General features: G+C 37.5%; 1 protein-coding gene across 1 annotated transcript in view; it reads right to left on the reverse strand.

Moving 5' to 3' along the window:
• Nucleotides 1-14,557, reverse strand: part of gramd1ba (GRAM domain containing 1Ba) — a 75,625-nt gene extending 61,068 nt beyond the window's left edge. The window contains exon 1 of the mRNA XM_053241448.1: nucleotides 14,313-14,557. Within this exon, the coding sequence (XP_053097423.1) occupies nucleotides 14,313-14,491 (179 nt within the window). The 5' untranslated portion in view covers nucleotides 14,492-14,557. The remainder of the gene's footprint in view (nucleotides 1-14,312) is intronic.
• Nucleotides 14,558-15,837: the final 1,280 nt, after the last annotated feature.

A 15,837-nucleotide genomic window follows, 5' to 3' on the forward strand; every position in this document is an offset into this window, starting at 1 on the left:
CTCTACCCCTCTTCCCTTATTCAATCTTTCTCCTGCTCCCTCTTTCTTTCTCTTCTTGTTTTTTCTGGCTGAAAAGAAGCTTGAACTTGTCTTTCTTACATCACTAGACAAATGCGGAGCCAAATATATCTCTGTGCCATGTTCGCTCGAAACCGGCTGACGAGTGCCTCCAAAGCTGTGTGCTTTAAATCGGACATATGCTGCTGTTCAGCTGGACGCGACTCAAGCTGTCAGGCTTTTTGGGACATCATTGTTGTTTGGGTTGCAAGTGGAACAATTTGGCATGGAAGGAGACAAATGTTGTACTGTGTACGGATTTTCCTGGAGATTCTTCTGAGCCGTGAGCTTTTCAGATTGTTGAGCAGAATAAAAATTGACTGCTGTTGTCCACACCATTACAAACACACACACACACACACACACACACAAAAGCATGGTACACCACCAAATGAATATTTGCACACTGGTGGTCCTTTTCCATTGACAGATGGAGTAGAGGGGTGCCAATACATTTTCCAGAGCATCAGATGGGCTACAATCAGTAATTCTACTCTTAGAATGTGTGCATAAGTTTGTGTAATAAGGAAGATGCTCAAATTGTGTATGTGGGGATATAAATAGTGAAAAAATTAAACTGAGAAAATGTTTTGCATCTCTCTTCATGCATGTGATATTTATATTCACTAATAAATTATCTATCTCTTCATGTATGTGATATTTATATTCACTAATAAATTATCTATCTATCATTTGCTGTTATAATGCTCTCAATCGCTTTTTTAATCATTCGAGCAGTTTTTGTTTGGATCCTCTCAGCTGTATTGTATAGTTGACTACATTCTCTCCATTCTTTTCAAACTATTCTTCTGTTTGTTTTGTAGTTGCAGCTTTCTTCTTTTTTTTTTGTACACAAACTGTAACATAGTCACACAATTTCGATGCAAACTTTTGCACATAAATGTATATAGTACATCAGTGATTCGTCAAACTCCATTGTATGTACATGACGCAGGGCCATTAGCATAGTGAACTGCTGAGAGTAATTGCACTTGAGTATGAATAATAATAGTTATTATGTGTGTGGCGCTGTATTGCAGGAGTATAACGTTAGCCTTAGCTCTAAAGAGATTTGCACAGTGTGTTATTAAAGCACAGTCACAGCTCAGGGGATCAAACTGTCTCTCTGTGTTTTAGTTTTATATTCCAGTATCTTATCCCTCAAGCCTGAAAAATGTATGAGACAAGATGTGGGACTGGAGACACAAAAGTGAATTTTTTGACATTCTAAAGGGCATGACGTTCAGCAAACAATCGTCTGAAATGTTCCAAAAAATATCTGCTATAATAATAATTTGCTTCCCAATTACAGTGTTACTCTCACAATGTTAATTAACATTCCTATAACAAAAAGTGTTGCAACAATACTGGCTAGCCAATTAATTAAATCCAGTGTCTTATACTAAGCAGAATGTATAGGGAAATATGTGGAAAATAAAAATCTAATGGTGATCTCTTTCAATTCAATTTACAATTAGATGAATACAATTAACTTTATGCAAAATGATCCTGCTGAAATCTCTGCAAAAACGAGCAATTGGTCCATTTTGGTTCTGTCACACTAAAATGCAAATTCAGAAATTAATTCAGCCAAAGGCGCTGGTTTGAAAATGTTAATTCCCATGTCAACTAGACAGCCAGTTTCTCTCAGGAAACTTAATTGACACTGAAAGATCACTGATTATGACAAGTTTTAATGAAATAAATATCATTTTGCTGCAACCCCTAAACCTCAGGTACATGTTTTTGACAGATTTTTTACAGATTATATTAAGGCCATTTACACAGAATAAGGATAGATGTACAGTGAATTAGTGTTAATGATATATGATTACATGTGTTATACGATATTGCACTCTAGGTCCTCTTTGGAGAGTCACATGCTCATTCCCACGTCTACCACGTAAGAACAGATGCTACCCATACCCTCATGACAAGGGCAAAACAATCCTCATTTGCATGCTAAACATGCCCACAGCCTGTGTGTGTAAAGAGCAAAGTCATACTGTGTGCTCAGCTCAAAATTGTGTGATTTGAGAGGAACTGAGCAATCGCCCACCAATCAATAAACTGGGACCTTGCTGTGTAGACACATTAAAGCTAATTAAAATCCGTGCACTGTGGCTGAGAAAATTCCATTATGACCAGCGTTTTTGGAGCCGCGGGTTGCACATCACTATCCAATCTCTCTCAGCTACTTTAGCTTCAGATCAGAGGCACATGATGGAAAACCTCCCAGATGCTGCTGTAGACATCACATCCTCCATCCAAGGAAGGCTGATCATTCAGCTATAAAGACGCCTCTGTTGATGGATACGAGCTTCCATGCTGCACACTCTTTTTATATACTAGTCGGCTAGTAAAAATTCATCGTCATGCAACGTCATGCATACACAATACCTATGATCAACTTTGAAATTGAATTTTGCATGTTATGCTGCATGGAGCTTTGACACGCCCGAGAGGCTGCATCCAGGATTTCTCAAAAGAAGCTGAGGTTTATTTTTAGCATTTTTAAATATTTTGGGAATTGAAACTCCTCATTTTTCCTAAACGATGTGTAAGAGCAGCAACTTAGTCATTTCCTTCCTGCAGCAGCTAAACGTTTGTGATGCAGTTCACCCCGTTTTCACCGTCAGGCCCTCAGAGGCTGAGTGGGCTAAATATAGCAAAATAACTGCTGTTATGGGTAACACACACACACACACACACACACACTGAAATATCAGAAGAAAAGCTACACTTTAATGCCTCCCCTGTTTGCTCAGCCAAGCGAGACTCCTGCCAAATTCTTCTACAGAGATTTCACATCAGTTCACACTAACGGCTGCTTTACCGCCGACTAATTAGTGGGAAAACTTCTCTAATTGGCCGTCATTTTCCACCGAGGTAGAACGACAGCTCAGGACGTTTAGAGAATGAAAACATCAGCTACTTTCATTAGTGCAAATATGACAGCAGCAGCATGGAGGTTCATTCACAAGATAAACTTCAACACATTGTCAAATCAGATATCGATTAAATCCCTGCGTCAAAGTGAAATGAAAATAATATCCGACCCTGCACCCGACCCTACACCCATCCATCCTACACACACATTTTTCCACTAATGCTCTGCGAAAGGCCTTAGGGATCACTGCCGATAAAAAATAATTCAAAAATGTATTCCAACTGATATCCACTTTATTTATAAACACATAAACGCTTAATAGATTGCGCATCCTCGACAACGTCCTGGTATGTATTTTTGTCTTTTTTTCCCCGTTACATTCTGTCACTTTCCCTGCTATGCTTTTATGCTTTCATACTGATGTGCCTGTTTTTTGACCAATTATTTATTTTATTTCATTTTATTTTTATTTTTTTTTCCCTGAATTATAATTCATTGCTTTTCCCTATTCATTATTACTATTTTATCTTAATTACTTTTTTATTTTAAAAATTATTTTATTATTTTTTACTACTGCTACTGCTAGTATTACTACTACTACTAATAATAATCTTATTATTCTTCATATTCTTATTTATTTACTTATTTATTTATTTTCTTGTTGCTCCAACCATTATTTCCTGCTCTCTGTTTGTCCTCCTGCTTTTTTCCCTGCAGCGTTCTTGTTCTTTTTTTCCCTGCTGTGTTTTTCCATGATGATTTTCCTACAGCATTAATTTCTTCTCGCTCCTGCTGCATTTTTTTTCCTTCTGTGTTCTTATTTGAAATCTTTTATTTGCCTGCATTGCTCCTTTCATAAATTTTGCCAACTGACATTTAAAGAAAAGTGAGTACAGCACCCTTTAGACACACACACACACACACACACACACACAAACACAAACACATTTCTCCCTGCATGTTATGAGTGGACTACTGCAGCACAATCCCCCATGATCCTCTGCACCTCTTGTTCCTCCCTGACAGTAAATATGACTGACATTTCATTAAAGGCACATTTATTGCATGAACATCCTTTTTTTTTATACGATCTGTGATATTTCATCATATATTGATACTGAATGCCCAGTTATTTATTTTCTTCACTGTCTCTGTCATTTGTTTCTATAGTAACAGCTCATTCACAGGGACGTGTACGGCAACCACTCCACATAAACGTATTAGAAATTGTGTGTAATCATTGATATGGTGAAGATTTCTCTAAGGAAATGTACATGTAACATTCATGGAAGGAGTCTCCAGTGTCAGTGCTTTGTAACAGTTAGAGACATAGCTATAACGTTAAGTTTTCCGATATCTTCAGGACAGAGGAGTTTACGCTTTGTGGTTTAGCTAGCTGTCTTCACCAGGCAATATTTATTTGGAGAATGTACTCCAGAGCGAGGCTAGAGAGGACTTCGTGTCCAGCTTATTGCCAGCTGTTCTGTGCCCTTTAATTAGACACGAATGAGTAAATTATATTTAGTAACCATCAAGAGCGTTGCAAAGTCAGAATCATGTATTGTACTGCTGTGCTGAGACACACACAGACGTACAGACTTGTGCTATCTGATGTGATACGACAGCGTCCTTCCCTTTAGGGAGGAGGAAAAAAAAAACATTATGTTACACGACTCAGTGCCTTTCTGCTTCCTGAACGCGCTCATGATTCTCCTTATGAGATACAGTAACATTATAAACAATTCCAGCCACAAAACTGGCAAGTGTGAGAAAACGATTGTAAATTATGTACAGAATTAAATTACAGTGAAAAGAGGTGAATGAAATCACATCAACATCATTCCGATGTACAAAAATACAGGCTGTAATTGGAGACGTCTCTGTAAATGAGCTCAGATCAGGAAATACAAAGGTGATTTATACTTTATATCATGATATTTAACAATTTCCTGAGGGATGTGTGTGCTCCAGCGATAAAAGGCAGTCCTATTATTCTAGTGGGAAGCTGTCTATATTTCTGATTATATTATAAACAATAGGCAACAATTAAAATGTTAGGCACTAAATAATAAATTATAGTATTAATGTCCAGTGCATTGTGTAACTACTAGCTTGATGGTTATGGTTCTTCAAGAGGTTCTTTGTATAGTTAAAGGTTCTTAACTTCCTAAAATTGTTCTACTCTGACAAAGAACCATTCTGTTGTAGGCGTCTACATAGAGCATTCATAGAACATTGATAGACATGTACCTCTGCAGCCCGGAGCCAGCTCCAAACAGGTGGTAATGCTCCAAACAGGTGGTACTGCTCCAAATGGGTGGATCTATCTCTAAAATGGGCGGGACTAGCTCCTGTTGGGTGAGGCTAGCTCCAAATTAGCTTACATATTAACACGTGCTAGCATGTCTTGGTAGTGGACGATTCTATGGGCTACCTTCCCTAACCCTAACCCTAACTCATCCCATATGTAACCCATTTGGAGCTAGTCACGCCCATTTGGAGATAGCCCCACCCATTTGGAGATAGCCCCACCCATGTGGAGCTGGCTCAAGGCTGCAGACCCGGGTAAGACCCGATGGACCGTTACGGATTGCAGATTTGACACGCGTTGTAATTTTTAGAAGTGTACAGCTAAGTGCAAAAATTTTGACACGCTTTAGGACTAAATGAATAAAAGAAAATTTGTAATAGCAATCTTTCACAGATAAATCAATCACTCAATCAATCAATCTTCAATAAGCACTTTATCCTGGTGGATCAAAGTCATTCCCAGGAACAGTGGGTGTAAGGTGGGAATACACCCCTAATACACACCAGGGACACCAGTCCCTCCCAATACACCACACAGTGCACACACACATTCACACACTCATTCACACCATGGGGCAATTAATCTTAGCCAATGCACCTACTGGCATGTTTTTGGGGGGGTGGGAAGAAATCCGGAGAAAACCCACGCGAACATGGGAAGAACATGCCCAGAAACTTCCAACAGACAATAACCAGAACTCAGGATGGAACCAGAGACTCTGCAGCTGTGAAGCAGCGTAAAAAATAAATTAATCTTAAAATCTGGTCTCACATTAAAATTTCTGCTCAAACTATTTTCTGTTGGTTTTGCCATACTTTTAATGTCTTGTCCTGTTGGGTTACACCCACATCTTATTTCTAACATCCTTATAAATAGATTGTAAAATGGAGGTATATTTTTTCTACTTAAAAACAATGGCAAGTTTTTTTTCTCATGAATATACAAGAAAATTCAATATAACAGCTATGAAAAGATGCTACTTCACCCCGCCACCTATTTCCATCTGAAAATATTGGAACATTAATTAATAAAAAGAAATAATCTTGTACCCAAATCTGCGTGCATACTCATAAGTCCTTAAGGCTTTATATTTTTAATAATGGCTCCACAGAGAACTGTACACAGTCAGAGTGACTCCGGGTCACAGTGTGGGAGTGTTACACAACCCTGCACAAAACAGGCTAATAACAGTCTAATAATAATGAGTGACTTTGTTCGTTTTAACATTACTGAAACTCAGAATGTTTTTGTGTTTGCGTGAGCTCATCTTCTGTTAATGGTCACTTCCTGTTTCTGACTCACGCTGCTGAAATACAAAGAAATCTCTTCAAGCAAAGTGATGTGATGCGCCTGGCTCTCTTATTCCCATCCTGCCATTCACACACACACACACACACACACACACACACACACACATATACACACACGTATGATCAAATCCTTCCTCCTACTCTGTGAGTCAATAAAGGTGGGAAGTTATGAAAAAAAGGTATTTTGACAGAATATATGAGGGAAAATGGATCAGTGGCTACAATGACATTCTTCTTTCTAAGTATTTTCAACTGAGGAAAAAAACTTTAAACTCAACTTTTAATACTATATCAGGATAATATTGTAAACAATAGAAAACAATTTAAAACATGTACAAATGCTCCAGTTTATTTTGAACCGGAAATGCATTTCTTCTTTAACCAGAGATTTCAGTATGATGATAAATGTGATAAGGAAACTAATATACGTACATCGTTAATGTCATCCAATACTGCCATTCAATACCTTCCTGTAATAATAATTGGATAAAAATAAAACATGCAACCGGAATTACGGCATCGATCATAAATGAAGCTGATCAGCTGAAGAGATCTAATTCTTCAGTTTTTCTTCTGGAGCTACAAAGTTAATGTGGATTAAAAAATCAAGGCAAGTTTATGTCTTTTGGTTCAAAAATCTACATAAAAAGCTGAAAATCTGAGAAAATAGAATTTGTATTTTATTATAATTAATTTTTTTTGTTTGTATTATTTGTTTATTTCTTAAAGGAACCTTTGAATATTTATTTATTTATTTATTTATTCATTTATAGCTGAACTACTGAATAATTCACCTTGCAGTGTCTCTGCGGTGTCTGGTGTATTGTTCTGAACTACCTGACTCTGTGTGTGTGTGTGTGTGTGTGTGTGTGTGTGTGTGTGTGTGTGTGTGTGTGACAAGTCTGCCCTCATGTGGCAGAGCTACAGAATGAAAAACGTCCCTCAGAGAATTAGTACAAGCAATTCCGCTGTAGTGTGTAGTGTGGAGAGGGAAAAAAGAAAAAGAACAAAAAAATAAAAATAAAGAAATGCGTATACGTCCTTTTAAACTAAAGAGATATAGTAGATATAGGGATGTAATTCAGAAATTTGTCATTGCAGTAGCTGACCACATTTTCACCTTTTTCCACCTAAAAACATGACTTCAGAGTCGACTGCAGAAGTTCCACAGCTGCACACATCTGTATAATATTTAGGAGGCTGCTGTCCAAGGTGCTGACTGCTCTCAACTCTCATAATAGTCTATAAAAGGGTAAATATGGACACAAGTCATGCTGACGACCTGCTTATAAACCATCACTAAAACAGATAGATCGAGAGAAAACAGGAAACATCAGGCCGGTACATGAACCCTATAAAGGCTTTTATGTATTACCAGTATAATAGGACATGTGACAGGAAGTTTTGTAGAACAGAGAATAGAACAGGAAGTCGTTCACGTATTGCCTGTTCTGGCCATGGCAAGCATATTGTGGGCAAAAAGTGGTTCAGCTGAATGCAGCTACATACAAGTTACTAACAAAACTAAAAATGACCCAAATGCAACAAACACCAAAAGTCATCCATCGTCCAAAGTGGTAAACATACATTCTGTCTTCTTGGACTCAGATTTGGCAAAGTTGGAAACTCAGTGGAAATGAAAAATTGACTTTTAGAAAATGATAATCCAACGAAAAGGGAAAGAGAACAGGAGATCCTCTCTGTAAAACAGGACTTGACGTTTTGTGGAACAGGGAATATAGTTCCATGCAAAGGGAAATGTCACAGGAGGTCCGTCATACTTCCTTGGGAGAAAGGAAATATACCAGGCAGTTTTGTGAAAAAGGAAGTACAACAGAATGTTTTACAGAATACAGAATATAACAGGAAGTTTTGTCGAACAGGAAATATGACAGGAAGGGAAAAGACAACTAGTCTTTCATATATTGCTTCCTTGTGACAGAGGAAATATAACAGGAAGGTTTCCAGAACAAAAAAATATAACAGGAAGTTGTGTCGAACAGGAAATATAACTGAACTTTTTGTAAAACAGGAAGTGTAACAGGAAGGGGACAGATAATTAGTCTGTCATGTATTACTTCCTTGTGAAAAAAGGAAATATAACAGAAGTTTTGTGGAGCAGGAAATATAATAGGAAGTTTCCCAGCACAGGCTATATAAGAGGAAACACTGTGGAAATTAAAACTTTAAAGAAATAATAGTTAGGAACATTCCTAAGGGAAAGACAAATGAAGGCCTTCCCTGTGAAACAGGAAATATAACAGGACGTTTTGTGAACCAGGGAATTTGAAAGGAAGTTTTTAAAAAGTAATTCAAAATATTTTCCTGTGGAACAAAACTTCAGAGAGTGTGATGTGATCGCAGCGTGAATCTAATTTTAGCTCCATCCAACACCTCCTGGAGGTCAAAATAAAAGTCACACACTCGATAATGTTGGAGAGGATAATATGCTGCAGTGTGTGTGTGTGTGTGTGTGTGTGTGTGTGTTTCTCACTAAAGTGTGTGTTTTTCAATAAAGCACAGTGCTCTGGGTTTCTTCTCTCAGATACGATCCCCACTGCAGTTTTATTAAACTTATGAAAGTTAGAGAGACTTTGGCCAGATTTTTGGCTTCACTATGATTAGATTAAATGCGTCGATGATTTCCCAACCCTCCTCGCTACGCATCTTTACCCTCACTGCACTAATGCTGCATTTATTACTGGAGATCAGTGGATCTGTGTTTCTGCCTGAGCACTGAATACGAACTTCACTGAACGGTAACTAACTAAATATCAGGAGTGGATGTTATTACACAGCTAATGAACCGTATTTATCTGGATTTGTCTGCTTTCTGCTGAAAATATTGCAGGAAAAAGGCAAAATCCTGAGCTTTAGAGCTGCAGTGGTTTGTGAGAATTCACATTAAATCTCATGGAAGGACTCTTTAAACAGAGAAAGATTCCAACACTACAATAATGTGCTTCACACAGTGGGAACAAACTAAACTACAGTAAGATGAAAACTGTGCACAGCTGACCATCACATCCATATGTGCTTGTTGAACATCTCATTCTGGATTTATTCCCCCTGTGTTTGCTGTTATAATAAGCGCCACTCTTCTGGGAAGGCCTTCCACTAGATGTTGGAGCGTGGTTGTGGGGATTTGTGATCATTCAGCTATAAGAGCATTAGTGAGGTCAGGCGCTGATGTTGGTGAGGAGGTCTGGGGTTCAGTCGGTGTTCCAGTTCATCTCAAAGGTGTTCAGTGGGGTTGAGGTCAGGGCTCTGTGCAGGACACTCGAGTTCTTCCACTCCAACCTTCACACACCATGTCTTCATGGAGCTCGCTTTGTGCACAGGGGCATTGTCATGCTGGAGCAGGTTTGGGTGTCTTAGTTACAGTGAAGAGAAACGGTAATGCTACAGCACACAAAGACATTCTATACAACTGTGTGCTTCTAAATTTGTGACAACAGTTTGGGGAAGAACCACATATGAGTGTGATGGTCAGGGGTGCACATACTTCTGGCCATACAGTGTATGTCTAATACATGTATAATACTAATGCCAGAATTCAAGTCTTTAAAAAAAACTTAGTAAAAGCAAAAATAGGAAAAAAAGAAAAGAAAAGGGAAAACAATGGAAAAGAAAAATAAGAAAAAGAAAAAAAAAGATAAGGAAAACATTTATCAATCCCTCATGGGGAAATTAAAATGTTATAGCGAAATGATAAATAGCAGAGAAGAAAAAAGGAAAGGAAAGGGAAAAAAGAAAATAATGGAAAAAAGAAAAGAAAAAGTAGTGAATATAGGGTGGAGTCTTGGATGCTTCTTATACACTGTGTAAGGAATAAAACACTCCGTGTCATGCTGTTGTGGGAAAATAATCAATAACTTGGTGGTGTTATGAAGTATTTTATTCCTCTTATACCACAGCACTGTCAGACTTTTATCCATTTAGAGTTACCTAATGATGTGGAATGAGTACATTACTGAACAGAAACCTGTGATTCGCAGCGAAGCTACCAATCAGCATCGAGGATTCAGTAGTGCTGTGGTGTAAGGAATGTTTATTAAGTCACTCATATTTAGTATCTAAAACTGACATCAATGACAAATCTTTTTTTTTTTTTTAACTTTCAAGGAAAATTCCTGGAGGAATGTAATCCCATGACCCCGAGAGTCCAGACGGGACGTTAGTGAGCTGTTGGACGTCCTTCATCGTCAGGGTTGAAGGAACCTGATAAGCGATAAGCTAAAGGCTGCTAAACCTGTTCACTGCATTTAGGGTCGTCTTGGACAAGAAGGTCATTCAGAGTGACGCTAATTCATTACCCTGACGAAGGAGGTGACGAAACAACAACCTTGACATGACCTATAGGACACACACACACACACACACACACACACACACACACACACACACACATACACCTACAGGTTCTCAAGGGAATATCATATTCCACCCAGAGAGCATGCTGAGACACTTTGAAGGTCATCTGCTTTGATAATGAGGGATTTAGATGTGGAGCTTATTCTCACTCACACACACACACACACACACACCACAGCTGTCTCAGAGCAGGAAAATACACACTACTCCGCTTATCTCTTATCTCTGCGAACCACAAGACTAAGGTGACCTTCAAAGAGCAGGATTGTCCACCTCCCTCACACACACACACACACACACACACACACAAACCCTCCTACAGTCCTTCCCATTGCCCTATTTTTCCTAAACGGCTTCAATCCCATATGAATCTTCCTGAGTTCTGAGTGCTGATTTTATGAAGTGACGATTTGGAACGTGTCCACGTTGCTCCTCGCAGTTTAGAAATGTAAATACATGTTAAAAAAACACACACACACACACAGCAACTCGTCATGCTCTCATTTCAGCACGCTGAATGGGGATTCCCCATGCTACGAACATTTTAGCAAATAATAAAATCTTATCTTCTCAAGATAAAGCCGTCTATGATAAATAAGCAGAACTGAGCTTCCCTGACCATATATGGGCATTGTGTTTGTTTTCTACTGTATTTACTGTGTTTATTGTATCGTATTTAATGTCTGCACTTTTGTACGTCTGTATGTTCACACACTGGTCTGAGTCTGAAAATCAGAAGAGTACACACAAAAAAGCGATAAGATAAACATTTATTAATCCCTCATGGGGAAAGTGTGTTACAGTGGAATGAGAGTAAGAATAATAAGGAAGAAAGGAGAAGGAAAGGAAAAGGAAAAAGAAAGAAAAGAAAAGGAATAAAATAATAAAACATATGCCACATTCTTACTGTTATGTCCCTGGAAATATTTTGGCTTTCTCGCTCTGTATGTGTGTGTGTGTGTGTGTGTGTGTGTGTGTGTCTACTGCATGTTTTAGGATATCCTTGTCATCTGAAGACATGACAACAGCGCCATGTCTGAGCCAATCACATCAGTCTATGCTAACAGACGATGCCTGTCTGTATCCCGCAGCTTCATGCTAACTTCCTGCTAACTTCCTGCTTTGTGGAGTCTTTGCTTCACGCTAGTCTTTAAACTTTACAGCTTATAATATAGCGTGACGTTAGCTCTGGTGCTCATTTACCAGCTATACGCCAGCTTTTGAACTAAAGCAGAGAGACATGACAATATAATATATGCTTATATGCTTTTCTGAGATATTGTAGCTCTTATTATTAAATTTTTAGTTTACTTTTAACTGCTGGAAGCAACTGATTCTCCTGTTCAGTTTTAATTTTTTAAAGTTCTTTTTTAATTGGAAAAATCTATTTGTATTATGTTTTGCTGGCAGTTTGTGAGCAGACATTTATATATCGTGATGTATATCGTGAGTTAGGGTTGGGCGATATGATGACATACTGTAATATCAGTATTATGATCAATTAAGAGGATCTTATGATACATTTTAATAATTTTTTTATCTAATTACAAACTGACTGTATGCACCTGATGGGATGCTAAAGTTTTGCATTTAATCTTTAAAATTGTAAAAGAATTTTAAAAAATCATTTTTGCTTTTATAAATAAAATTATAAATACAATAATATTTACATGTAACAAAAAATTTAATGTAGAGTTTTCGCAGTTTCATGTATCGCAGGAATGCTCTTGAGAATCATGATGTCGCATCATGATTGTCATATCGCATCATATCGCTTGTGAATCGTGATACAACATTTTTGTCATATCGCCCACCTCTAGTCTGAACTCTGTATACTCCAGCTATGTGCTAGCTCTGTAGATTGTGTATATAAGCTTTATGCTCAGCTCAATTCAACAATATAAACATTTTATCAGCTCCTTGTATATAATATATCGCTATAGATATCTTATATAATATATCGCTATAGATATCTTATGCCTTTACTTTTGGGAATCACACGTTCTTTCCTTGTTAGCTCCAATCCAGAGCTAAAAACAGACAAAAAACCTGAAAATTTTCACTGAATTATTCTTTAAAGTCGTTTAAATGTCATTTATTGAACGATCCTGTGTTCCTGTCATCACTGTGTGTTTCCTGTTCAGCTCAGTGACTGACGTAATTAGCGCTAATTAACTCATTTAATTACAAACTGCCTTCAGTGCATCATCAAAGAGTGTATGATGTGGTGAGGGTGAGTTTCATCACATCACAGGGAGGGGAATGTGGAGACAAAACACACAATGATTGACAGCCATCATGGTGAGAAAAGAAAACAAGGAAACTTATTTAAACTAATTTTCTCCAAAGTGCACAAAGATAAAAAGAGCCAAAAAGCAGATCTAACACACACACACACTCACTCACACACACACTCACTGTAACACACACACTCTGTAACACACACACACTGTAACACTCTCTCACACACACACACACGCACACACACACTGTATACTCTCTCACACATGAATGTATTGACACTTTACACCCAGTGTAAGCATAAAAAGAAGAAAGACACTTCAGTACTCCATAAAAATAAGCTTGAGTCATGCTGCAATATTTTTAAGTCATCTAAAAAAAGAAGATTTGCTGCCATGTTGAAGCAGAAGCTCTTCTTAAAAAAGTTTCTGATTTTTTTTCCAACTTTTTTTGTGCATAGTTTAAAAGACAGTGTAAAAACAGTGTATCATTTTACTATAATTTGTTTTCATATATAAGGTAATAGAAATGAAGTGACTCTAATACAAATTTATTTGTTAATCCAGATATATGAATTCCTTGTAATCATTCAAAAACATTTTTATTAAATGGAGAAAAAAAGATTTTCAGACTTTCATGTGTGTAATATTGTGTTATTTTTGCACACATTTTTGCAGGTATTTACATAAAATTATGATACAAATATGATGATATGACACAATACTAAACCACTATATATATATATATATATATACATATATATATATATATATATATATATATATATATATATATATATATATATATAGTAAGATAAAGGTAAAAAAAGGGTACTTTATGATGAAAAATTATTGCAAGTTATTCCAGTTATTGCAATGGCTAAATGTTCTTTTTTTTTCTTTAAAAACTAATAAATAAAGTGACAAAATATTTCTTTTTTTCTTTTAATGCACAGTTTCACAAAAGGAAAATTTTTTTTTTTCCCTGAACTTTATTTAGAAATATCTATAATATTTTATAATATTTATAAATTATTTATTTATTTATTTATTTATTTATTTATTTAAATGTTATATAGACCTGCTAGGGTGGATGGATGGATGGATGGATGGATTGCACAGAATCCTACCTGTGATGTCTCCTGGGAGTGCTCGTGCTCGTGCCCGCTGTGCAGCTCCTGTTCCGGGATAATGAGGATGATGAGGATGATAAGGATGAAGATGAGCTGGTCTTCGGTGCTTTTCCTTCCTCCTCCTCCTCCTGCACGTGCAGCAGCGGGATAATCCGGCCGTGTCCGGTGTAGGACATGGTGTTAGTGATGTTAGTGAAGCAACCAGCAGCGTGGAGCTCGAGCTGAGAGCAGTGTGAAGTTGAGCTCGGGACAGCGCGCGCTCTTTCGGTAAGACACTTGCGGAAAGTGAGCAGCGACCTGGAGCGCGTGCCGGAGCGCGCGCAGGCACAGTGGAAGACCAAAAGGGTCAAAAAAACGCAAAGCAGTGGCACTGTGTACCAGCAGCATGGCCAGAAACAGGACGAATCTAGTTTTAAGCAAAAACGCTGAAAGTATCCAGCTACTAGATGACAGTTAGATGATGATGATTATGAAATTACAAATAAACTACACTATAAACAAAATATTTTTTCAAAGTAAGTTCAAACTTATGAAAAAGTTCCCTCAGCTGTTCTGCGATGTTTTATGTGGAACTCTACAACAGTGTTTCCCCTTTTTCACAAAGCGTTCCCAGTAGAACCACTACAGAGAACTAAAACTCCAAAGAATAGCTTTATTATATCACTTACACTCAAAAAGACATGATGTGCAGACTTTCCTGTGTGGAATGATGTGTTATTATGGCACACACTCACAGGAAATACACTACTCTACACTACATTAAAATTTAAAAAAAAGCCATAATGCTGATTAAGGAAGGAGTCTCCAGTGTCAGGGCTTTGTAACAGTCTTCAGGACAGAGGAGACAGAGAGAGGAGAGAGAGACTGGTGAAGGAACAACTGTTTATAGCTGCTATAATGTAAGAGAGAACAGAAATAACTTCTTCATGGACGTTCCACAAGATTAAAAGTAACTGAATTGGATATAAAGTATGATGTGTCATTGTTTACTAAATAAAAAATCAATTAGTGTTGGCAAACTGCTGTGGTATAAGAGCAATTAATCACTTCTGGATGTGCTGTTATAGGAAAATAATCAACTTTCGTGTGGTTACAGTAACTCTGCTTCATCACTCCAGCCTGTTGTTGATTATTTTCCAAAAACAGCATGAAAGGCAGTGTTTTATATCCTACATAATGCCCATTTCTGAGTGGACAACAGGATGAGGATGAACCAGCTATCCAGTTTCTCTAACTGTGTTTCAGAGCAAAAAAACAATAATAAAAATAAATAAAAAAACAGGCCTTTTTGGGCGTCAGTGAGGAGTGTAATGAGACAGACTGAGAGGATTCTGGAAACCCATCATGCCACCAAAGCCGCAAGGGTTTATGGTTATTCAAGTTACTGTTATAAAAGCCTTCAGTGTATGTTTTCATCTCAACCCTGATTTCATTTCAGCATCGCGTTTCATTTGCCTAATGGATCTGCTCAATTACAGGAATGGGCTCTTAGCTGATTCAATTAAAATGCAATGATTCGTCT

This window comes from Pangasianodon hypophthalmus, chromosome 17 (assembly GCF_027358585.1).
Source record: "Pangasianodon hypophthalmus isolate fPanHyp1 chromosome 17, fPanHyp1.pri, whole genome shotgun sequence".
Classification (NCBI taxonomy): Eukaryota; Metazoa; Chordata; class Actinopteri; order Siluriformes; family Pangasiidae; genus Pangasianodon; species Pangasianodon hypophthalmus.